Source organism: Rousettus aegyptiacus, unplaced genomic scaffold, assembly GCF_014176215.1.
Source record: "Rousettus aegyptiacus isolate mRouAeg1 unplaced genomic scaffold, mRouAeg1.p scaffold_m13_p_11, whole genome shotgun sequence".
Lineage (NCBI taxonomy): Eukaryota > Metazoa > Chordata > Mammalia > Chiroptera > Pteropodidae > Rousettus > Rousettus aegyptiacus.
In genome coordinates, this window is record NW_023416286.1 from 5,642,231 (window position 1) to 5,661,747 (window position 19,517).

General features: G+C 44.7%; 1 protein-coding gene and 1 pseudogene across 4 annotated transcripts in view; both read right to left on the reverse strand.

The window, feature by feature from the left end:
• Positions 1 to 19,517, reverse strand: part of ATP8A2 (ATPase phospholipid transporting 8A2) — a 476,394-nt gene that overhangs the window by 329,843 nt on the left and 127,034 nt on the right. For all 4 annotated transcript variants that reach the window (XM_036228443.1, XM_036228444.1, XM_036228445.1 and 1 more), the window contains exons 8-14: positions 19,052 to 19,121; positions 18,182 to 18,309; positions 16,790 to 16,901; positions 11,809 to 11,974; positions 5,870 to 5,997; positions 5,032 to 5,109; positions 2,732 to 2,820 (exon numbers count right to left, since the gene is read on the reverse strand). In XM_036228443.1, the coding sequence (XP_036084336.1) occupies positions 2,732 to 2,820; positions 5,032 to 5,109; positions 5,870 to 5,997; positions 11,809 to 11,974; positions 16,790 to 16,901; positions 18,182 to 18,309; positions 19,052 to 19,121 (771 nt within the window). The remainder of the gene's footprint in view (positions 1 to 2,731; positions 2,821 to 5,031; positions 5,110 to 5,869; positions 5,998 to 11,808; positions 11,975 to 16,789; positions 16,902 to 18,181; positions 18,310 to 19,051; positions 19,122 to 19,517) is intronic.
• Positions 6,024 to 10,534, reverse strand: LOC107503443 (annotated as a pseudogene).

Sequence of the window (19,517 nt, forward strand, 5' to 3'; positions counted from 1 at the left end):
GGTACCAGACATACACAAAGGATCGTGCGGGACTACTGTGAACAACTCTGCACCAACAGATTAGACAACCCAGAAGAACACAACCAAGGTTGGATCATTAAGAAACGGGTAACCTGAACAGACCCATTACTAGTAAAGAGATTAAATCGGTAATCAAAAAACCTCCCAACAAGCAAAAGTCCAGGACCAGACAGCTTCACTGGTGAATTCTCCCAAACATTCAAAGAAAATTTAACACCAGTCTTCCTCAAACTCTTCTGAAAGTAGGAAAATACTGCCAAATTCATTTTATGCAGCCAGCATTACTCTAATACCAAAACCAGACAAGGACACCACAAGAAAGAAAATTAAAGGCCAATATCCTCGACGAACACAGATCCTCAACAAAAATTCTCAATAAAATATTCATGAATCAAATTCACAAATAAAATATTAACAAATAAAATTCAATAATACATTTAAAAGGATCGTACACCATGATCGAGTACTACTTATTCCAGGGATGCAAGAATGGTTCGACATCTTCGGATCAACCAATGGGACACGTCACGTTAACAACATGTAGGATAAAAATCACATGATCATCTCAACAACTGCAGAAAAAGCATCTGACAAAATTCAACATCCATTTATGATAAAAACTCTAAAGAAAGTGAGTATACCAGGAACATAGCTCAACATAATGAAGGCCGTATATGACAAACCCTCAGCTCACATCGTACTTAATGGTGAAAAGCGGAAGGCTTTTCTTCTAATCAGAAACAAGAAAGGAGGCCCACTCTCATTACTTTTTTTTCAGTAGAGTACTAGAAGTCCTAGCCAGAGCGACTAGGCAAGAAAAAGAATAAAAGGCATCCAAATCAGAAAAGAAGAAGTAAAACTGTCCCTATTTGCAGATGACACATTACATACTGAACACCCTAAAGACTCCACCAAAAAACTGTTAGAACTAATAACCAAATTCAGTAAAGTTGCAGAATACAAAATCGAATACAAAAATCTGCAGTATTTCCATACGCTAATAATGAACTATCAGAAAGAGATATTAATAAAATGTCAGGTTTACAATTGAATCAAAAGGAACAAAATACCTAGAAATACATTTAACCAAGGAGGTGAAAGACCTGTACACTGAAAACTGTGAGACGTTAATGAAGGAAACTGAAGAAGACACAAGTAAATTGAAAAATAGTCCCTGCTCACAGATAGGGAGAATTTATATTGCTAAAATATCCATATTACCTGAAGCAATCTACGGATTCAATGCAATTCCTATCAAAATTCCAATGGCATTGGAATCCCAATTTGTATGGAACCACAAAAGAACTGAATACCTAAAGTAAGAACAAAGATGGCGGCATCACGCTGTCTGATTTCAAACTATATTACCAAGTTGTAGAAATCAAAACAGTGTGTCATTGGCAAAAAAAAAAAAAAAAAAAAACAGAGACATGGATCGATGGAACAGAATAGAAGGCCGAGAAATAAATTCATGCATACATGATCCATTAGTTTATGACAAAGAAGCCAAGAATATATATAATAGGGAAAGGACAGTCTCTTCCACAAATGGTGTTGGGAAAACCGGACAGACAGCCAGATGCAAAAGAATGAAACTGGACCCCTATCTTACACCACATTAAAAAAAAAAACGACTTGAATGTAAGACCTGAAACCATAAAGCTCCTAGAAGAAAACGTAGGTGGAAAGCTTCTTGATATCAGTCTTGGTGATGATTTTTAGATCTGGCAAAAGCAAAAGCAACAAAAGCAAAATTAAATAAATGGAGGCTACGTCAAACTAGAAAGCTCAGCACAGCAGAAGATAATCAACGGAATGAAAAGGCAGGCTACTGGACAGGAGGAAATGTTTGCAAATCATATATCCGACAAGGGGTTAATCTCCAAAACATATAAGGAACTCATACAACTCAATAGCTCAAAAAAAAAAAATCCAATTAAAAAAATGGGCAGAAGATCTGAAGATAGTGCCAAAGAAGACATATACTGATGATAAAAGGTACATGAAAAGATGCTCAACATCACTACTCATCAGAAAAAAAATCCAAATCAAAACCACAATGAGATATCACTTCATAAGCTCACAGATGCAGAGAACAGATTGCCGGTTGCCAAAGGCAAGGGGTGGTGAGCAAATTGGGTTAAGAGGTTGAAAAGGTACAAATTTCCAATTATACAATCTCTAAGTCATGATGATATAACGTACAGCATGTAGCTATAGTTAAAAACACAGTACTGCATATTTGAAAGTTGCTAAGTGAGTGAACCTTAAAAGTTCCATCATAAGAAAAAATAAGTTCTGTAACTATGTATGGTGACGGATATTAACTAGGCTCATTGTGGTGATCATTAGACAATATATACAGGCATCGAATCATTATGCTGTGTACCTGAAGCTAATAAACAGAAAAGAATAGACATTCAGATCAAAATATGAGTTAAAAAATTGTAATTATTGGATTAGAAACATAAATTTATAGATTTCCTGAGATTTCCCACTAGGTTAATATTTGCAGAAATAAACCATGTTTTAACTGTTCAAAGTTGGGACCTGTTAAATTTTAAACACATCCAACAGTCATTACACATCTAAATCCCTCATAAATATATCCTTTAAGTATATCAGAAAGTATTCGATTAAGGAGCTAAAAATAAATTATGCCACTGGAAAGACACAAATCAAATTTTCAATAATGGATAAACACACTCACCCGTAGGTTACTCCAGCAATGCTGCACTTCTTGAAGTTCATGATATTGCATGTAAGAGTTCCAGTTTTGTCCGAAAATAGGTATTTTACCTAAATCAAAAAAACAGAAGAAACGTATGCCCAAAATGTAATAAGATGCAAAGACCAGTAAGTGATATGTTTCCTCCAAAATCTGAACAAAGTTTAAAAGTTAAATTTCCTTCAATCAAGCCAAATATATCTTATAGTTACATATCTTGTATTAATAATTATAACTATGTATTATTATAAAATTAAAATATTTAATGCTTAGACCACACAAAAACCTGGTTCGGGAACCAATTCGGGAGTCCAATTGTGTGGAAATGCACAAGGAAGCCTGAGTAACGGCCCCGGAGACACTGTAAAGACGAGAAGCCTAAGCACTCGGTCGTGCCCCAAAGCTGCTCAAAGACACACGTCACACTCTTCGGGTGTTCTCGTGATCTCAACGGTATTGCCCTAACGTCTGATGTGTCAGGGCAACGAGCTCGGACTTTGGCAGCATAGAAATATTTTTCACCCTCCGTCCCGCAGCTGGATTCAGAAGGCACGGCTTGAAATGGCCCAGAACAAACACCAAGCTTCTCAGTCGCCGTCGCGCACGAAGGCCACGTGAAGGCAGCAGGGAACCGCCACAGGTAGAAATAACGTTCCCAGAGACAGCGTTTCAGAGACGGAACATAGCGAGCGCTCCACCCACAAAGGTTCGAAGGGAACGTTCTGGACGAAGGTGGCAGGCCGACCGTTCTGACGTGATCGGGCGTGGGCAGAAGCAGCGATGGCCCCCACAGGCACGCGGGCCGTGCGGACTCCGCTCGCGCAGGCGGAAGAGGGGGGAAGAAACTCGGGCTCCGGGCATGTGGGCTCTGGAAAAGTCGCCTCATCCTTCTCGGCTTCAGTCTCCACAGCTGCAAGATGACGGGTTTGGCCAGGAGACACGCAACGTCACTCCGCGTGTGACATTCTGGGAAATGACGCCACAGCACGGTGACAGGGCGCGGCTAAGAGAATCGTCTCCCGCGAAATTCCAGTTTCTCGGTGGTTCTCTAAAGAGGGGTCACGACTGTGGCCGGATGCTAGATGTGTTCCAGGGGTCCCAAAGGGAAGCCATGTTTCACTGCTTCGGAGAAGACGGGTTAATAAAGAACATGACTTGTTTTCCCTAGTGATCCAATACGAGCAAATACGCTGCAAACTATTTTTAAAGCACTTGACAGGTCTTTAAGTAAAAAAGGATCTTTTTCAAAAAAGATGAGTAGCGCTCCTAAAAAAGTCAAATATTACACAGAAATATAAAATCAGGACACTAGGGGTAATTAATACTTTAACTATAAATAAGTTTTTATATAGTTATATGTGCAGTAAGTCTAGAGGTATAAAAAATTTCAGTAGAATTGGCCTTCTAATAAGTAGTGTTTCTTTTTGCCTTTTTTTAACAATTAAAAGATTAAATCAAAATATTAAAAGATGAAAATTTTATGATAAGGAATGATCAAGATTTGCTATTGCTCTGCCTATTGAATCTTAACACCTAGTTCAAAACTACTTCCCCATGCAAACTTTCCCCACATGCCCAATGAGGATGAGTGATTTCGTCTTGGGGCTTCTTGAGCATTTTAAATCCTTTGGGGTTTCAGGTCTGGTACGCTGGCACCTAAGAACAATGATAAACTGACGATTGTGCAGAATAGCCAAGGACCTCATCGCGGGCACCTCCGCCCCCTCGAATGGGCTCCAAAGTCTCAAGAGGTAAACAGACAACGCACCGCTATCACGTCCCTTATTTTCCTGGATTTATATACGGAGAGACTGCTATGGACACATAGATAAGAGATAAATTAACTTTACCGGGAAAACTGGCAAAGCGTTCAAAGAGGAGGTGAATTTGGTCTGCTATGTATACATGGCACCCACTTTATAGGGTAATCAGGAGGTTTAAATAAGACGCATAAAATGAAATTATAATTTTAATTGCAATGCATTCAAAAGAGGTTATTCCTTGCAGTAATTTCGACATAAGACAAAAACAACACAAAGCACAACTCAGTAAAGGCAGTTAGGGTTTGGGGGTGATGGCGGATGGTTCTCTGGAATATTTCAGAAACGAAATCCGGAACATGTAAGAGATCCGATGGATACATGTCCTTCATGTTACCCCCCAAATGTTTTGAGGGGTTGTACACTCTCTGAGTGTCTTAACCATTGTCTTAAGTTTTTGCAGGAGATAAGATCTGTTCATGCTCACGTCACAGTCACCAAAGTCCCCACAGAGCCTCTCACCTGACCAAGCTCTTCGTTCAGGTTTGACGTCCTGGCCATTGCAGGAGTGTCATTTCCAAGGTAATACATATCCGTGTCCTGAGAGGGAAAAGAGGGGATGCTTCAGAAAACACACACCGTAATCCTTCATTTAGATTAAAGACAGACAATAGAAACGCGAGGTTTTAATTTTACGGTGAAATTACAGTGGCAATTAGTACAGAGAAACACTGTGATACAGGGAGAAAACGTGGTGTTTATCTGGAGAAGACCTGGTTTCAGGAGGATCATTTCACGACCCAACTCATACTTCTGGGCTCAGCTAATGCCTCATTCACGGGATTGTTAGGAAGATCGAGTAAAAACGTCCGTGACAGCGCCCAGTGCACACACACAGACGCCCAAGTCAAGTGTCAATGACAACGGCGGTTCTTTGAAAATTCCCCTTCCATGCTTACAGTGGAATCCAAGTGTACCGTCACCGTGAACCATGACACCTAAGAGACTTTTCCTCAGCACGAATTCAACTTCAAAAGCGTGAATGGCAACTGCAGCCATTTCGCCCCCATCTTAATCCTCACGAGAACACCTTGAGCAGGTACAACCGTCCTCCTCACGTCAAAGACCAGGAAGCGGAGATGTTCGGTACCTCGTCACTATCACTGGCTCACAGGGACACGCTTCCCAGACACCCTGGCCGGTTCACTGGCCCTTCGCCTCCCATGACCGAATCAGAAATTAACTACATTCTCCCTCTTCTGGGAGCGCGACTCAATGGCCGAGGCTCTGAGAGCGTATTAGAGGACCTGGTGGACGTGCCTGCAGCAGCGCGACCTTCAAACCCCACCGCGATACTCACCCAGTTAATGAAAAGGGCTTGAGTGTATTTCACAACCTCAAGGGTGACCAGCAAACTGATGGGAATCAGGTTGTTATACAGGATGATGAACGTCAGCAAGTTGTACCCGAAATTTTCCGAGTTCGTGTCTGTGGAAGAAAACCGGAAAATCTGTAGTTTACTTGGTCTCCGTTAAGCTTCCTTTATTATTTTTAGAGTTTTTCTAAGAGATGTCCATACACACACACACACACACAAAAGTCCATTGGCTCGTGAACACGGTGAGAGATTCAAGTTAAAACAGTTACTGAGCACCCATGTGGCAACGACTGTGAATACAAAGGCTAGGGATACACAGTCCCCTCCAATGAAGAGCTGGCTTCTAGTGGGGGGCTGCGGGGAGGGGAGCAGGCAGGAGCAAGCATGCCCCGCAATGTGACCGTGAAGCAGGGTACAGCTATCGAAGAGGGGTTCAGAGGGCGTTGCAGAAAGCAGGGCAGGAGATTTTTTTTTTTTTTTTTTATCGAAGGCATGGCCAACTGAAGACCATCTGGAAGAACAGAAGCTTCGGTCAAATTCAGAGAGAAGACGCGTGACGAAAAGGATGCGGAAAAGAGAACGGGAACTGGAAGCGATCATAAGGAACATCTACAACCTATTGAGGTTATTATACTGCCTAACACTCCAAAGGATTGGTGGAACGGGGGCGGGGGCAGGGGGCGGAGTGCGACGGGGAAACAGGTGAGGGGAGGGAGGCAGGCGAGAAGCCTTGAGCCCATTCACGGAAGAGAAGAGAAGGAACGTCTTGATGGAGCAAGACCCCTACGGATGGAACGGGACCCCTCAGGGATGGACTCCAAAGCAGCGCCGGGGTCAGACCGGAGAGGAGGAGGGACCAGGAGAGGGAAAAGAGGCGCCAGGCCTTTGAGCATCGAAAGGGGAAAGCGCTTTGAACTCAAGTCCAAGCTCCGGGAGTGAGGACGCTAAGTGTTTTCTGTTTTTGTTTTCGTTTTCTAGATTAAACGGGTTCTTTATGTTTACAACCCATAAGCCAATTTCACGAAGGCGTCAAGGACACAGGGCTTCTTAAAATATTCCTCCCCTTCTCTCCATATTTTCACTCCGCAAGCTAGACAATATATACACTAAAAATAAAGAGAATTCCCAATGCAGAGCTCTGTAAAGAATTTCTAGGAATTCAACTGTTCCAACTTCAGTTATCACTGAGAATGAATTTGATTCATTATGAAAAAGGGAAAAGCCTCGAGGAAAGGGGTAGGGCAGGGCAAAGTCAGATTTCTCGGGCCAGCTGGATGGCTTCACATCCTCTCCAATTAGCTTCAAACGCCAGTCACATCACACGACTTTAGTTTCAAATGTCCTCAGGGTATGGGTGGTCTCAAGCTCTGCCCCCACAGAGCCACAGCTGGGAGGGGAGCAGCCCCTCTGCAGCGTGGGGTCTTGATCCAGCTTCATGCTAAAGGGCTCCAGGCCCTCACCACCCCTCACCGGCAGCGTGCTGTCGAGCCTTTCCATCGGAGCTCAGTCGGGTCTGTGCCCATCTGCACGCGGCGGAGGATGGCGGGCACTCCATTGACTTTCTGGATCTGCTCCGGTATTTGGCGTTTATCTTTTCTGGTGTTCTTGCCTGAAGCTAAAGAGTGTTTCTACTGATAAGATCCTATCCCTTTGATTCATTTAACCAAAGCTTTCTGATGAAAAGCAACAGCCTCTGCAGGCTGAGGAAGGCGATCCCGATATGGGAGGCAGAGCTGCAGCACCCGCTGAGAGTCCGGTTTCTCCGACGTATCTGTCGGGGACGCCTGGCCACTCAGCAGCCCTTTCGAAAGCGGCTGGAAGGTTGGAATCTCTCACAACTTGACATCGGGATCATTGCCGACGTTCCGTGGGGCCTGGGAACCCTGAGCTACAACCACAACATCATCCGTCTTGGCTCTACGCTTAGCTGGAGAAGGGGTCGCTGAGGAGTTCGGATCGTTGGGTCGGCTCTCGGCCTCGGAGCCCTGCTCACGGCCCATGGTGCCGGCAGCAGGGGAGCGGTGGGAGAGGCGGTCGCCGCTCCGGTGGCAGGGTGCCAGGGCAGACACGGGGACCGGGACAGGGGGGCCACACCGTGTCTGCGTCCTGCAGCGGGGCCGCCGTGTGCGGCTGATGCCCGCAGCCCACGTGGGGGCCCGGGCGCTGGGAGATGGGGGTGTCTCTTTTGCTGGAGCTACCCAGACGTTACCATCGGGATAACGAGGCAGAAAGTGTTCCAAGTGGGACAAAAAGACCATTCTTCCACTGCAAAGCAGGCGGCCCGGACTGGAGTTGGACCTTATCCGAACGATTTAAAAACACCGTTTTCCACAAAGACCATACACCAGGGCAGCGTCGATGATGACATTTTGGGACAAACTGTGTGTGTATGCGAACTATCAGTCTTCACACGGACACATAACATGGTCCAAACCCAAAATTTAAGAACCAAAATCAAGGGATTTTGATCCAAACTATAACTGACGTCCCAGTCACCTTCCCCTCATTTGTGAAGTGGCAATAAGAGTTTTCTACATGAGATGATTCGAAAAGGGAAAAAATGTTTTGATCAGTTTAACTAAAATGTAGTGAAAGTTAGGACTAACAATAACCCCAATAAAACATCCCAAAAATTTAAAATTCAGATTTATTCTTCAAAAAGCTTTTGTCATTAAATTTTATTTATTTTCCGGAATTGTTGTATAAGCAGATTGGCAAATCTTCTCCCCGCCCCCACCCCCGCCAAAAAAAAAATAAGCAATAAAACTGGACAAAATTGTCAAAAATGAGCATTTAAAGTGCTTGGAAACTAATCACAGAGTATATAAAAATTTTTAAAGCATGCATTCAAGAAAATCTGCTCAATCTTGGTAAGTGGAAGCTTTTGGCCTTTAACCCAGAAGGAATTCTCCGGCTCCTTCCTCTGATATCCGTGCTGCTTAAGCTTCGTTCTGGGCAGGTGGCTGCGGCAAGCCATGAGGACTAGGCCTTCTCCTCTCCCTCCCCAGCCCTGGCTCCATGTTGCAGAAATGTCCCAGGGTTGGGCAGGCTGCTCAGGCAGAGTGGGGCGGGTCACCAGGACAGGAATAGCCTGACACAGCTGACATTATTTGAAGCAGAGAATGAAAAAAGCGATGCCCAGGGCACTGTCAAAAATAACAGAGTCCCCAGTGGCTAAAAATCAGGGAAGACGAATACCTCACAATACTAACAGGGACAAACGAAACAGCAGATCGGCCAGAAAACACACAGGCAGACCTGTGGAAATAGATGGCCAAATAAGCCTTGCTAAGAGGTTTCACACTCGACCCTGGTGGTCCAGAAGTTCGTGTCCAAGTGCAGAGCTGCATGTGCTAAAGAGGAACCAGAAAGCCTACTTATGAGCTACTCGTCCCTTTGTTGACTGTGGGGCGGACTGTAAAGTCCCCAACACTGCAGACCTGCCCCAAACCACACGCAGATCAAACAGGAGGGGTTGAAGCACAACCTCTGACCAATCGCTGCCTGACCATTAAGCAATGCCGACCCCTTGTAAGGAATCCAGGCTTACGAACGAAAACAAGGAGAGGACTGAGTACGCATGAGGGGATGGTGTCTTTCTGAGGTGACAAAAATGTTGTGAACTTAGTGCGAGTGAGGGCTGCACAGTTCTGTGAATGTACAGCTAACCTTTGAACAACACGGTTTGAACCGTGCGGATCCATTTATATGCAGCTTTGTACCAATAAACACCCATACTGCAAATGCAGAGGGCTGACTGTATGCATCGATCTACGCCATTTTATACAGGGGACTGAAGCATCCGTGGATTTTGGTATCTATGGTGGAGGTTGGGGGGTTCTTGGAGCTAATTCCTTGTGGACACTGAGGGACAACTAACTATGTTTTTGGGAAGGCAAAAGTTACACATGGATTTTTGACTGTGTGTGTGGGGGGGGGTGGGGTTAGTGACTCTGAACCCTACATCATTCAAGGGTCAAGGGTACTGAAAATAACCATATACCTTAAACTATACACTTTAAAAGAATTAAAGGGTAAAATCATGAAACCAGAGCTGAGCAGTAACATCAGAGGCTGTACACTGCGGGGAGAAACACACTCCACAGCATGGGTGCAGGCGAGTCACTAAATGAATAAACAAAAAACAGCAACGACAAGCCCCAGGAGGAAGAGGAAATCAGCATGTGATATGTTAGTTTAAAAACAAAAACAAAAACAAAAAACAAGGACGAGACAAGCAACAGAACCTGCCTTTGCTGGGGATGGCCCGAATGATGGACCCAACAAAGACGTCAAAGCACTAAACAGCCCTCCGCAGATATTCAAAGAACTAAAAAAACTTTTTAAAATGTTTAAGAAGGATGATGACAATGATTGATCAATTAGAGAATACTGATGAAGAGACGTTTACGAAGAAAAGACTAAGTATGGAAATTCTGAAATTGAAAAATATAATCTTCAAAATGAAAAAAAAAAATTCACTAGTGGAGCTCAACAGCAGATCTGAGCTGGCAGAAGAGAAAATAGACAAACTTGAATACGGATCAGTATGGAGTATTCAATCTAAAGAACAGAAAGAAAAAGGAAAAAAGAAAAGTAAACACCCTCAGAGACCCGTTAGCACATAGCGAGTGGACCAACGTATACATAATGAAGGTACCAGAAGGAGAAGGGAGTGAGAATGAGGCAGAAACAATATTTAAATAAATAATAGATGAAAACTTGCCACATTCGATTAAAAAAAAAATACTAATGTACATATTCAAAAATCTCAGTAAATTCCAAACAGAATAAACTAAAAATTCTCGAAAGCCAAAGACAAGTTTAAAAGCAGCGACAGAAAAATGACTCACATATAAGGAAAAAAACAAAAACAAAAACTCAGTAAGATTAACAGCTTACTTCTCGTCGGTACAACGAAAGCCAGAAGGCAGTGGGATGGCATATTCCAAGTGCTGAACGGAAAAAACTCACCCAAGAATTCTACGAGAACTGTGTATCAGCAAAACGACCCCTCGAAAACAGAGGAGAAATCAAGACATCCCAAGATAAACTTGTTATCTAATCTGCCTTATACTGAAGTACATTCCAAAGTAGATTCTCCAAGATGAAAGGAAGAGACACCGCGATAACCAAATCCACATAAAGAAACGAAGGGCGGCCGTGGAGATAATCACGCAGGTGCTCAGTAACAGACCACGTAATTATGTATTTTTTTTATCCTTTCTTTTGAATTGTAAAACATGGCAAAGAAAGAAGTCATTATAAAAATTACACTGTCAGACTTGAATACAGTTGTACTAGGTCCGCAAGCACATAGGAGTGAGAAGGGAATGAAGCTACGTGAAACAAAGGAATGGCGTAAGCTGGTCACTCAATCCACAGGAGGAACACAGAGCAGTGGGAATGGTAAATGTGAACGGAGCGTGATGAGGAACAGCTCGGTAACTACACTTCTTTTCCCTCTTTGCTTCTTTCAAAGACACAAAGTATGAATCAACAATTAAGGCACTTGCTCGAGTGATAACATAGAGAGAGACAATATATATGACAATAGCAGCATGAAGCTGGGGAGAAAATGAATCAGTATTGGAGTAAAATCTCTGTATTATACTGGAATTAAATTAGTATTAATCTGAAGTAGTTGCTCATAAATTAAGACATATATCGTAATCCCGCTAAGAAAATAACTCAAAAAAATGTAGTTTAAAAATTTGTTTGAATGAATAAAAAACAATCTCCAAAGATCTCCATCTTCGCTTCATCACGACTCCTAATCTTTCACTTCTCCTTGAAAGCCTGGCATTGTACAGAGCAGCCAAAGGACGGACGAGGATGGCCACCACACGCAAGCAGTGCTTGGGAGGATTTTTCAAAAATGTTTCGTCCCACACGCACAAGCAGCCTCCTCCAGCACTTACCCATCTTATTGATGTACCAGTTCTTGCCCCCTTGGGACTGGTTCCAGTACAGGGCCCCCGCCGAGCTCACCAAGGCCATGACCAAGAGGATGCCGAACAGCACCAGGATCTGCAAGTTAGTCACTTTCTCGACGTTCGACCTCTTGAGAGGTGCTTTGGTGGAATTCTGTGCAACAACATTTAAAATCAGTGAGGGTCACAGAACAGACTTGGGGGCAAGGAATGGGGAGAAAAGGAGACAAGTTACCTAAACTCAAAAAATAAAAAGTAAAAGACTATATACTTTTTTGCCAAATAATGACATTAAAAAGTGTACTACACTCTTGATTCAATAGCTAGTTTTAAATAAAGATGACAGAAGACAGACTCTACCATTTTAAAGAACACAGTTCAACTCTACACGAGTCGACCTGTATTTATGATTTACATTTTAGCATAAAATTAGCTACTTTCGCTCTCTTAAAACAAAACATAGTCTAAATTATTTAAGTCTAATTTAAAAGACATTAGAATGTTGCTGATTTAAAAGAAACTTAAAGATTCTATATCATAAAAGTCTAGAGAGAGACTTCAAAGTAATAACAATAGCTCATCAATTAATATGCAGAGAGATTTCTGGAAGTACTCATTTTCCCTACGACAGCTTCTAATTTGATTGAGGAAAAAAAAGAGACATACATGAACACATACACATTGATCATGCAAACTGGAACATTAAGATGTGTCAAAATAAATAGCTAGACAAAGAATTCATTTGCAAAGCGGGACATAAAACAAGCAGGAAGAGTCGGGGACGCTCGGGTGGCCAGGGGAAACCCGAACGGAGTCCTGAACCACACGCGGGACGCAAACGGGAAGGCGGACGAAAGCGGAGAGGCGGCCTGGCCGGCGTCAGGCGCTCGGCGGCGTCCGTCGCTGCCGCCGGGGCAGCCCGCCCCGCTCACGCAGAGGCCAGCGTCTGGAAGCGAGTCCAGAAAGACTCATGAGCGCCAGATTCAAAGCCCACCACCGCACACCCAGCGGAATGCTGGAGACACTATCTTCCCTGCAGGGCCAAAGCCAACGGAAGCGTTAGCACTACACAGGCGTGTACCTGAAGTCATCCCATTGCAAATTTTCCGCAGGTAGAACTGGCGGGTGGAACAAGGTCCCCCACCCCCAGTGATGTCCCGACCCGAATCCCCGGGCCCTGTAAATACGTTTCTTCACATGGTGAAAAGGACTTTGCAGGTGTGATTAAATTAAGGACCTTGACTTAGGGAGATGACCTGGGATTATCCAAGTAGACCCAATTTAATCACATGGGTCCTTAAGAGCAGAAAAAAGGAGAGCTCTCTCCCCAGCTATAGTCACGGGGCGACAGGAGTGGCCGCGGTGACTACGGAAGGATGGTCAAAGAGAGGCACACCGCTGCCTCTGAACACGGGGGACGAGGCGGGGGGTGGGGTTGGGGGAGGGGGGGCGTGAGCCAGGATCCGGGCAGCCTCCGGACGGCTGGGAGAGGCAAGGCGCAGGTTCTCCCCGAGAGCCTCCTCCAGGGTCCTACAGAAAGGCACACTGCCCTGCTGGCAGACCCCTTGATATCAGACTTCCTTCCGTCAGCACTGTAGCAGACCCTCTCCGCGCTGTGTTAGGCCTAACCGTGTGCGTTGTCATGGCGACAATCGGTTCTAGGGAGGCGAGCCCAAAGCTTGGGACTTCTGGCCCTGCCCCTTCGTGCCCATCCGCTGACCATTTCAACTCACGATGATGAGCTTGTAACGGCAAGTTCTGACCAGCACTGTAAGTTCTAGTAAATTCTCAGGAATCACTGCTACTTCTGAGGAATAGGGGGTTCTTCAATAGAAACAGGCCAAAATGTCAGATTTTGTAAAAGCTTATACCTGCCCTGAACTTTACCCACTTCATTTCCTCTTCGGAAAGCCGTCAGCGGGATACTAGTTAGGCACACGGACGCGGGAGCCGGACCGCCGAGGCGTGGATCCCACTGCTCGCTCTCTTGCTGGCGGTGAGCCTTTGGTGACTGACTCAGACCCTCTGGGCCTCAGTGTCCTCGTCCAAGGCATGGAAATAACAGTATCTTCCTCACAGAGCCATTGTGGGGAGCAAACGAGTTCGCACTCGGAAGGGGCATGGGCACTAAGTGTTCGCTGTGATCACTGTGATCATCTCTGTCTTTCCCATTAAATCAACTGGCAGAAACAACAGGCATTGAAATATTTCTACATGTAACTACACTAACCATGAAGCAAGGGAACTGTGAAGAGCGGGAGAAACTGAGGCGAGAGTTTGAAAAACAAAGCAGAGAAGGCCTAAGGCGACTGCGTTTCCTTTCTGTGGTCGAGTTGCACAAGTTCGGATGAAAAACATTATTTCACAAACGGGATGGCTTCCGGCTCTCTGTGTTACGTTACATTCCTTTTGAAAGTTCGTTTTTTGGACTTGTTGTTTCAGCCCCAAAGGCACAGTGAGTCTAGCACGGATATTTCTGGGTCCACCCGTTATTCTGTACTCGAAGAGTCAACACGCAATAAACTTTGCAAAGAGCTCGATCACATCCGGGTACAAGGAGAAGCACCCATCACACTCACGGATGCCAACTCCGTGAGGTGACTTAGTGTATGCCTTGCTCACTAGGGGATGATGGGATCGTTTTAAGTGCACCTTAGTTATCGCTCCCACCTCAGCCACAAAGCTGTATGACCAAAGCATGATCTAGAGACGCAGGATCACACCCCGAGAAGACAACCAGCACCCCAGGAAATCGTGGAGAGTGGTTAAATTTGAAGTACGCATAATCTGAAAACTAGTCCTGGGGCCCTGCCCAAAGCTGAGCTAGATCTTTGTGATCCCTGTGTCATTCATAAAAAACAGAAGTGATCGGTGCTTGGCGGAGCTCCAGAAGTGTCAGACAGTGGGCGGGGCCCTGGGCTTGGGAAGGTGGACGGCACCTACCAGGGAGCAGAGCGCTCACATGCTCATCAGGATAAAGTCTTCGCATACAGGATGCTCAGAACAGACAAACTCAAAGATTTCTCCTCCGCGCCTGTGATTGGGCGAGGACCTCGCGGGAAGATGGACCAGGCACATCCCAGATACGCTGAGTGATCGCCATCCGTCCAAGACCTGCCTCTCAGCATCCGCCAACTGCTCAGGTTTTTCAGCTGCCGAGGGTCCCCTCCCACACGCACTCCCTCTGCAACCATTCCAGCACGCCGGGGGCCCTACCACTCTGGGACCAACGCCTCTGTCCTCACCCTCCTTGGGAAGCTGCTCCCCTGCCTCATGCTTTGCCCAGCGAGGATGCTCCTTCCTGAAGCCCCCTTGAGCAGAAGTTGCTCCAGGAAAGACTCGCGTCCCTCGGAATCTGAACACAGTACTACCGAGTGTGTATGTGGGACCCAGGGATACTTTCGATGCTTTATTCCTCCAATGCTGGGTTAGAAAACCCACTTGTAAAACTCATGCCACGTGGCTACCTTCTGTCTCTTTCCTCAGCAAGGCCGACCTCTCAGGCTCTCCCCTCGTTCCCCGAAGGCTTAAGCAGTCGGGCTATGGTACCTTTCTCTAGCCGGGCCTTGCCATTAACCAACCTTCAAAATCACAGCAGCAACCTCATCGAATGCCTTAGTCTCTCAGCCCTTTAATGCTCAACATCAAACAGCTTCCAACGGCTCGACCTTCAGCTTCCTGCTCCCACGTCCCTTCACCCCGGAAACCCAAAGACTGAGAAGCTGTCACTCAGCAACTCCAAAAATCTTCTCCACCTTCAGTGAGTCTCCCGACCCTTCTGACCCTCTCCACCTCCCTCCTCTGTCTCATGACTCAGCTGGTGTGGAAACCGGGGTCTATCACCACACCTGTCCTGATAGGTTATTAACTCTCTCCTCCTACAGCATTCGACCTTGAAGAGTGGATCAACATAATAGCCTCGCTGCTCCAAGCCCACATCTAAAACGTGCTTCTTAGCATCATTCCTAGTGGTGAGCCAGTCAATAGCCTAAAGCTGGCTTGGCTGACCCTTCTGTATGCACCTTGTCCCTATTACTCCGTAGTCTGTGGGGCTCCCAGAGCATAAGATCAGGCCTTTTCCTATTGTTTCCAGACAGCCGGGCACAAGATTTGGTGCACAGGGGTCACTAAACATTTTTAAATTAGGAAGTATAGTTAAATACGTGCTTTTGAAATTATACAAAAGGAAGACAAGCTGAAAAGCCAGTTCTCATTAATAGCGACCATTAGTAAAATAAGATGCCAAGTAATACCAAAGAACTATAAGAAATGACACACAGGGACACTGATTTCTGCAGAATTTGAAAGTTATCTGGCAAAATATGTTATAATATAAATGTCAGCCGCAAATTTGCAACTAATAATTTTAAAAACATTAACAAGGAGAAAGAGCAAAATCATTTTAACTTAATTTTTTTTTTTGGTGAATGAAGAATAAACATCAGTTAAAAATTACTGCTTTTACATTGTCTGGAATTCAGTTAAATAAGACAATTTACTGTAAAACCCTGATTAATATGGTGAGGAGCAGAAGTGGCAAGAGAGGGAGGGAGGGAGGGAGGGAAGGAGGGAGGGAGGGAGAGAGAGAGAGAGAGAGAGAGAGAGAGAGAGAGAGAGAGAGAGAGAGAGAAAGAAAGAAAGAAAAAGAAAAGAAGGAAAGGAAAAGAAAAGAAAAGAAAAGGTTAGTTCCTGCTTATGTCCTAAAGATAAAATAAGTCAGACTGACTGTCCCCTGAAAATCCAGGAAACAAAGACCATCGATATTTCAAGTAAGAGGTAACACATATCTGATACAAGGACAGAATTCCAGGAGAAACTACGTAAATAACCAAAATAAATTTAGGTTCATAGACGAATTTGAGTTCCCTAAATGCAACGTCTGCATTTCTACTCTACGTAATAAAAACAAAGAAAGAAAGAAAAAAAAAGACTAGAATCAGCATTGTTTTTCATCACAGAAACATTTTACCTGCATGAGTTTGGTGTCGTGTCCAGTATAAACAACTATGCCAAAGACCCACTGAGTATTTCTAAGCTGTGTACCTCTTAATAAGATCTGGTCAGGCCCAAGGGGAACCGAGCTAAAAATAAGAAACAACATTGATATTTAATGATAGTCTGACAAATGAGCATGAGCTTCCCCCTTAAACATAAACCCACAACAAGTCAAATGTTTCCTTTAGTCACATTTGAACTATTACACTAAAAAACGGGAGGCAATAAAGGTTACCACTGGCCTAATCCACCAAAAATAAAAAAGCACAAAACCGTTTTTCTTATCCATTCATCACTATAGGGGAAAAAAACTGTTTTTTCCTATAAAATGACAGAGGGAATTTCGTCTCTCATAACTCTGTTATGAAGCTCAATACTCAAAAAGAAAATTGCTAAAATAACCAGAAATTTACTCCGTTGGGAAACCCAGTTTATTTTATAGTCCATGGTAATGAGGAGGGAGGCCAGGAAGCAATAAAGTTGTCATATCAAATTTGCCAGGGATGGCTTAACGGTTGGATAAAAAAGCTGAGCGATAATGTAGAGATTCAAAATGGGAGCCCACGGAACGGCTCCGCACACCCACTAGAAACCAAGAAGCAGTCACGGGTGTCAGCATGGTTATTTTGGAGGGTAGATTCCTGTGATCAGGTCCTTCCCTTTGGGTCCGTTCAAGATAGAGAAGGCGGGAAGCACTGGCAAGGAGCATGCAGACTAAAGATGGGCCCAAGGTAGAAACCGCACCCCGACACGAAGACAGGGAGTGGTTCCCCAACAGCAAAACAATGCCGAGAGGACACAGACAACGGAAAACAGACAACGGGTGCCGAAGGCGCCACAAAAAAGAATAACTGTCGTTCCTTTCACTCGACTTTCCAGAATTGAATGCTACTTAGAAGAATGTTAGCAAACGAACAAACCAAAAAAAAAAAAAAAAAAAAAGCTTCTCTGATAAATGTATTAGCTTTTCTACACCTCCTCAGACACCTCGCTTCTGCTTTTCTGGAAAATTTTGATGCAGCCAAACCCGTCTCTCCTCCCTGGCAGGTAATACACACAGAAAGAACAGGCCAGGGCTGTGAACCTCATTCAAGGCCCGCTGGCTGTTTTTCTTCACAAAAAAAAAAAATCTTGTCTTTCCTTAAATTTAAGGGACGGTTAAAACTGACCGAAATCCTGTTTCAGGAAACGCTCAGTCTGCTACCTAAGCTAAACATGAAGAAATCTCACTGTTTTTGAAGTATTATGAAACTAGGAAACAAAACCGATATTTTCCAAAGCTCTAGTAATTCTTAGTCCCGCTAGAAATCAAAAACAAAAACGAAAACGAAAACCACACACACACTAAGAAAAGGGAAAGCGGCACCTTTTCCCATCTAGGTTTAGGTTTCCAGAGAAGTCGTAGAGGTGGCGGTTCGGTCCCTCGCATTCGATAGTTCCGGATAACTTCATCAACACCTTCCTCGTTTGCATGTCGGCGGTGTTACTCAGACCCTAAGATATTAAACCGAGACAGGAAACCGAAGACGGTCTTTCAGGTGGAGGCTGTCAGCCTGAAGGACGCGAGGAATCGTCTGAAACCGAGTCACCCAGGAGGCTGAGAGATCACACCGCCGGCCCTCACGCGTGATGTGGAGGCAGCTTCTGCACGGAGAGCAACCTAAAGCCCCCTTTCCAGAGAGTTCGGGGAAGCTGAAAGTTCAGATTCCACTGCTCTGCTGGACGCATCATGCTTGATAACGATTCACCAACTCAGACTCGCTCTTTAGCTATACTCCGGCACTGGTCATAAACAGAGAACAAAGTATCCCTTTCATACAGAATGATACCTAGCACCCAGTAACTCTTAACAGAGTTAAGATTTTTTTAAAAATCCAAATCAAATATCCGAGGTGAAAAAGAAAGATAAGTGGGCAGAATTATCAAAATCAACTTTATGCAGCATAAAATTTAAGGGTCAAGCGTCGAATGTCTATTGTATTAAAACGATTTTTCATTCTAGAATTAATAGACTTGGACGAAGTCCACTCTTTTCACTCTGCCATCACTCTCGAGGTGTTCCCTTCATAATAAACGGCATGTTCCTCCCCCGGATGCCATGAGGGTTGAGGCACGATCTTTTATGGCAGGACATTTTTTTTTTCCCTCTAGAAAAATCACTGACTGGGACACGTGGGGATGACACAGTCGAAATGTGGGCCTCCATCACGACGCAAGTCAAAAACGGTAACTTTACCTGACGTAGTTTAAGGTTTGTTTCTCCATCTAGATTAGCCGTTTCGACATAACACATTGCCTGAGGTTCACTACGGAGAGAGAGAGAGAGAAAACACCCGAGTCAGTACGGTCCCATCCACGAACCGGCGGCCCCCAGACTCCCAGCCGCGAATGCAGAACAGGACGGGATTTACTGAAAAGAATCCGCGTAAAAGTGGGCACGCGCGCTTCCAGCCCACGGTGCTCAAGGTCAACTGCATAAACGACCACTTGAGTGGCAATGATTGAGCCGAAAGACAGACGCTCCTCTTTGGGGTTCAACACCAATACAAAGTGCTGGGCCCGATGCCTTAAGGGCCCCACAATAAGGGCCACTTGATCTCGGGTCAACAGAAATGACAGAGGGTGAATGAGAAGGGGAGGGACCAGTTAGGACAAGCACATGATGCTCCAGCTGAGATCCAACCAACAGGGGTGGGTGACCC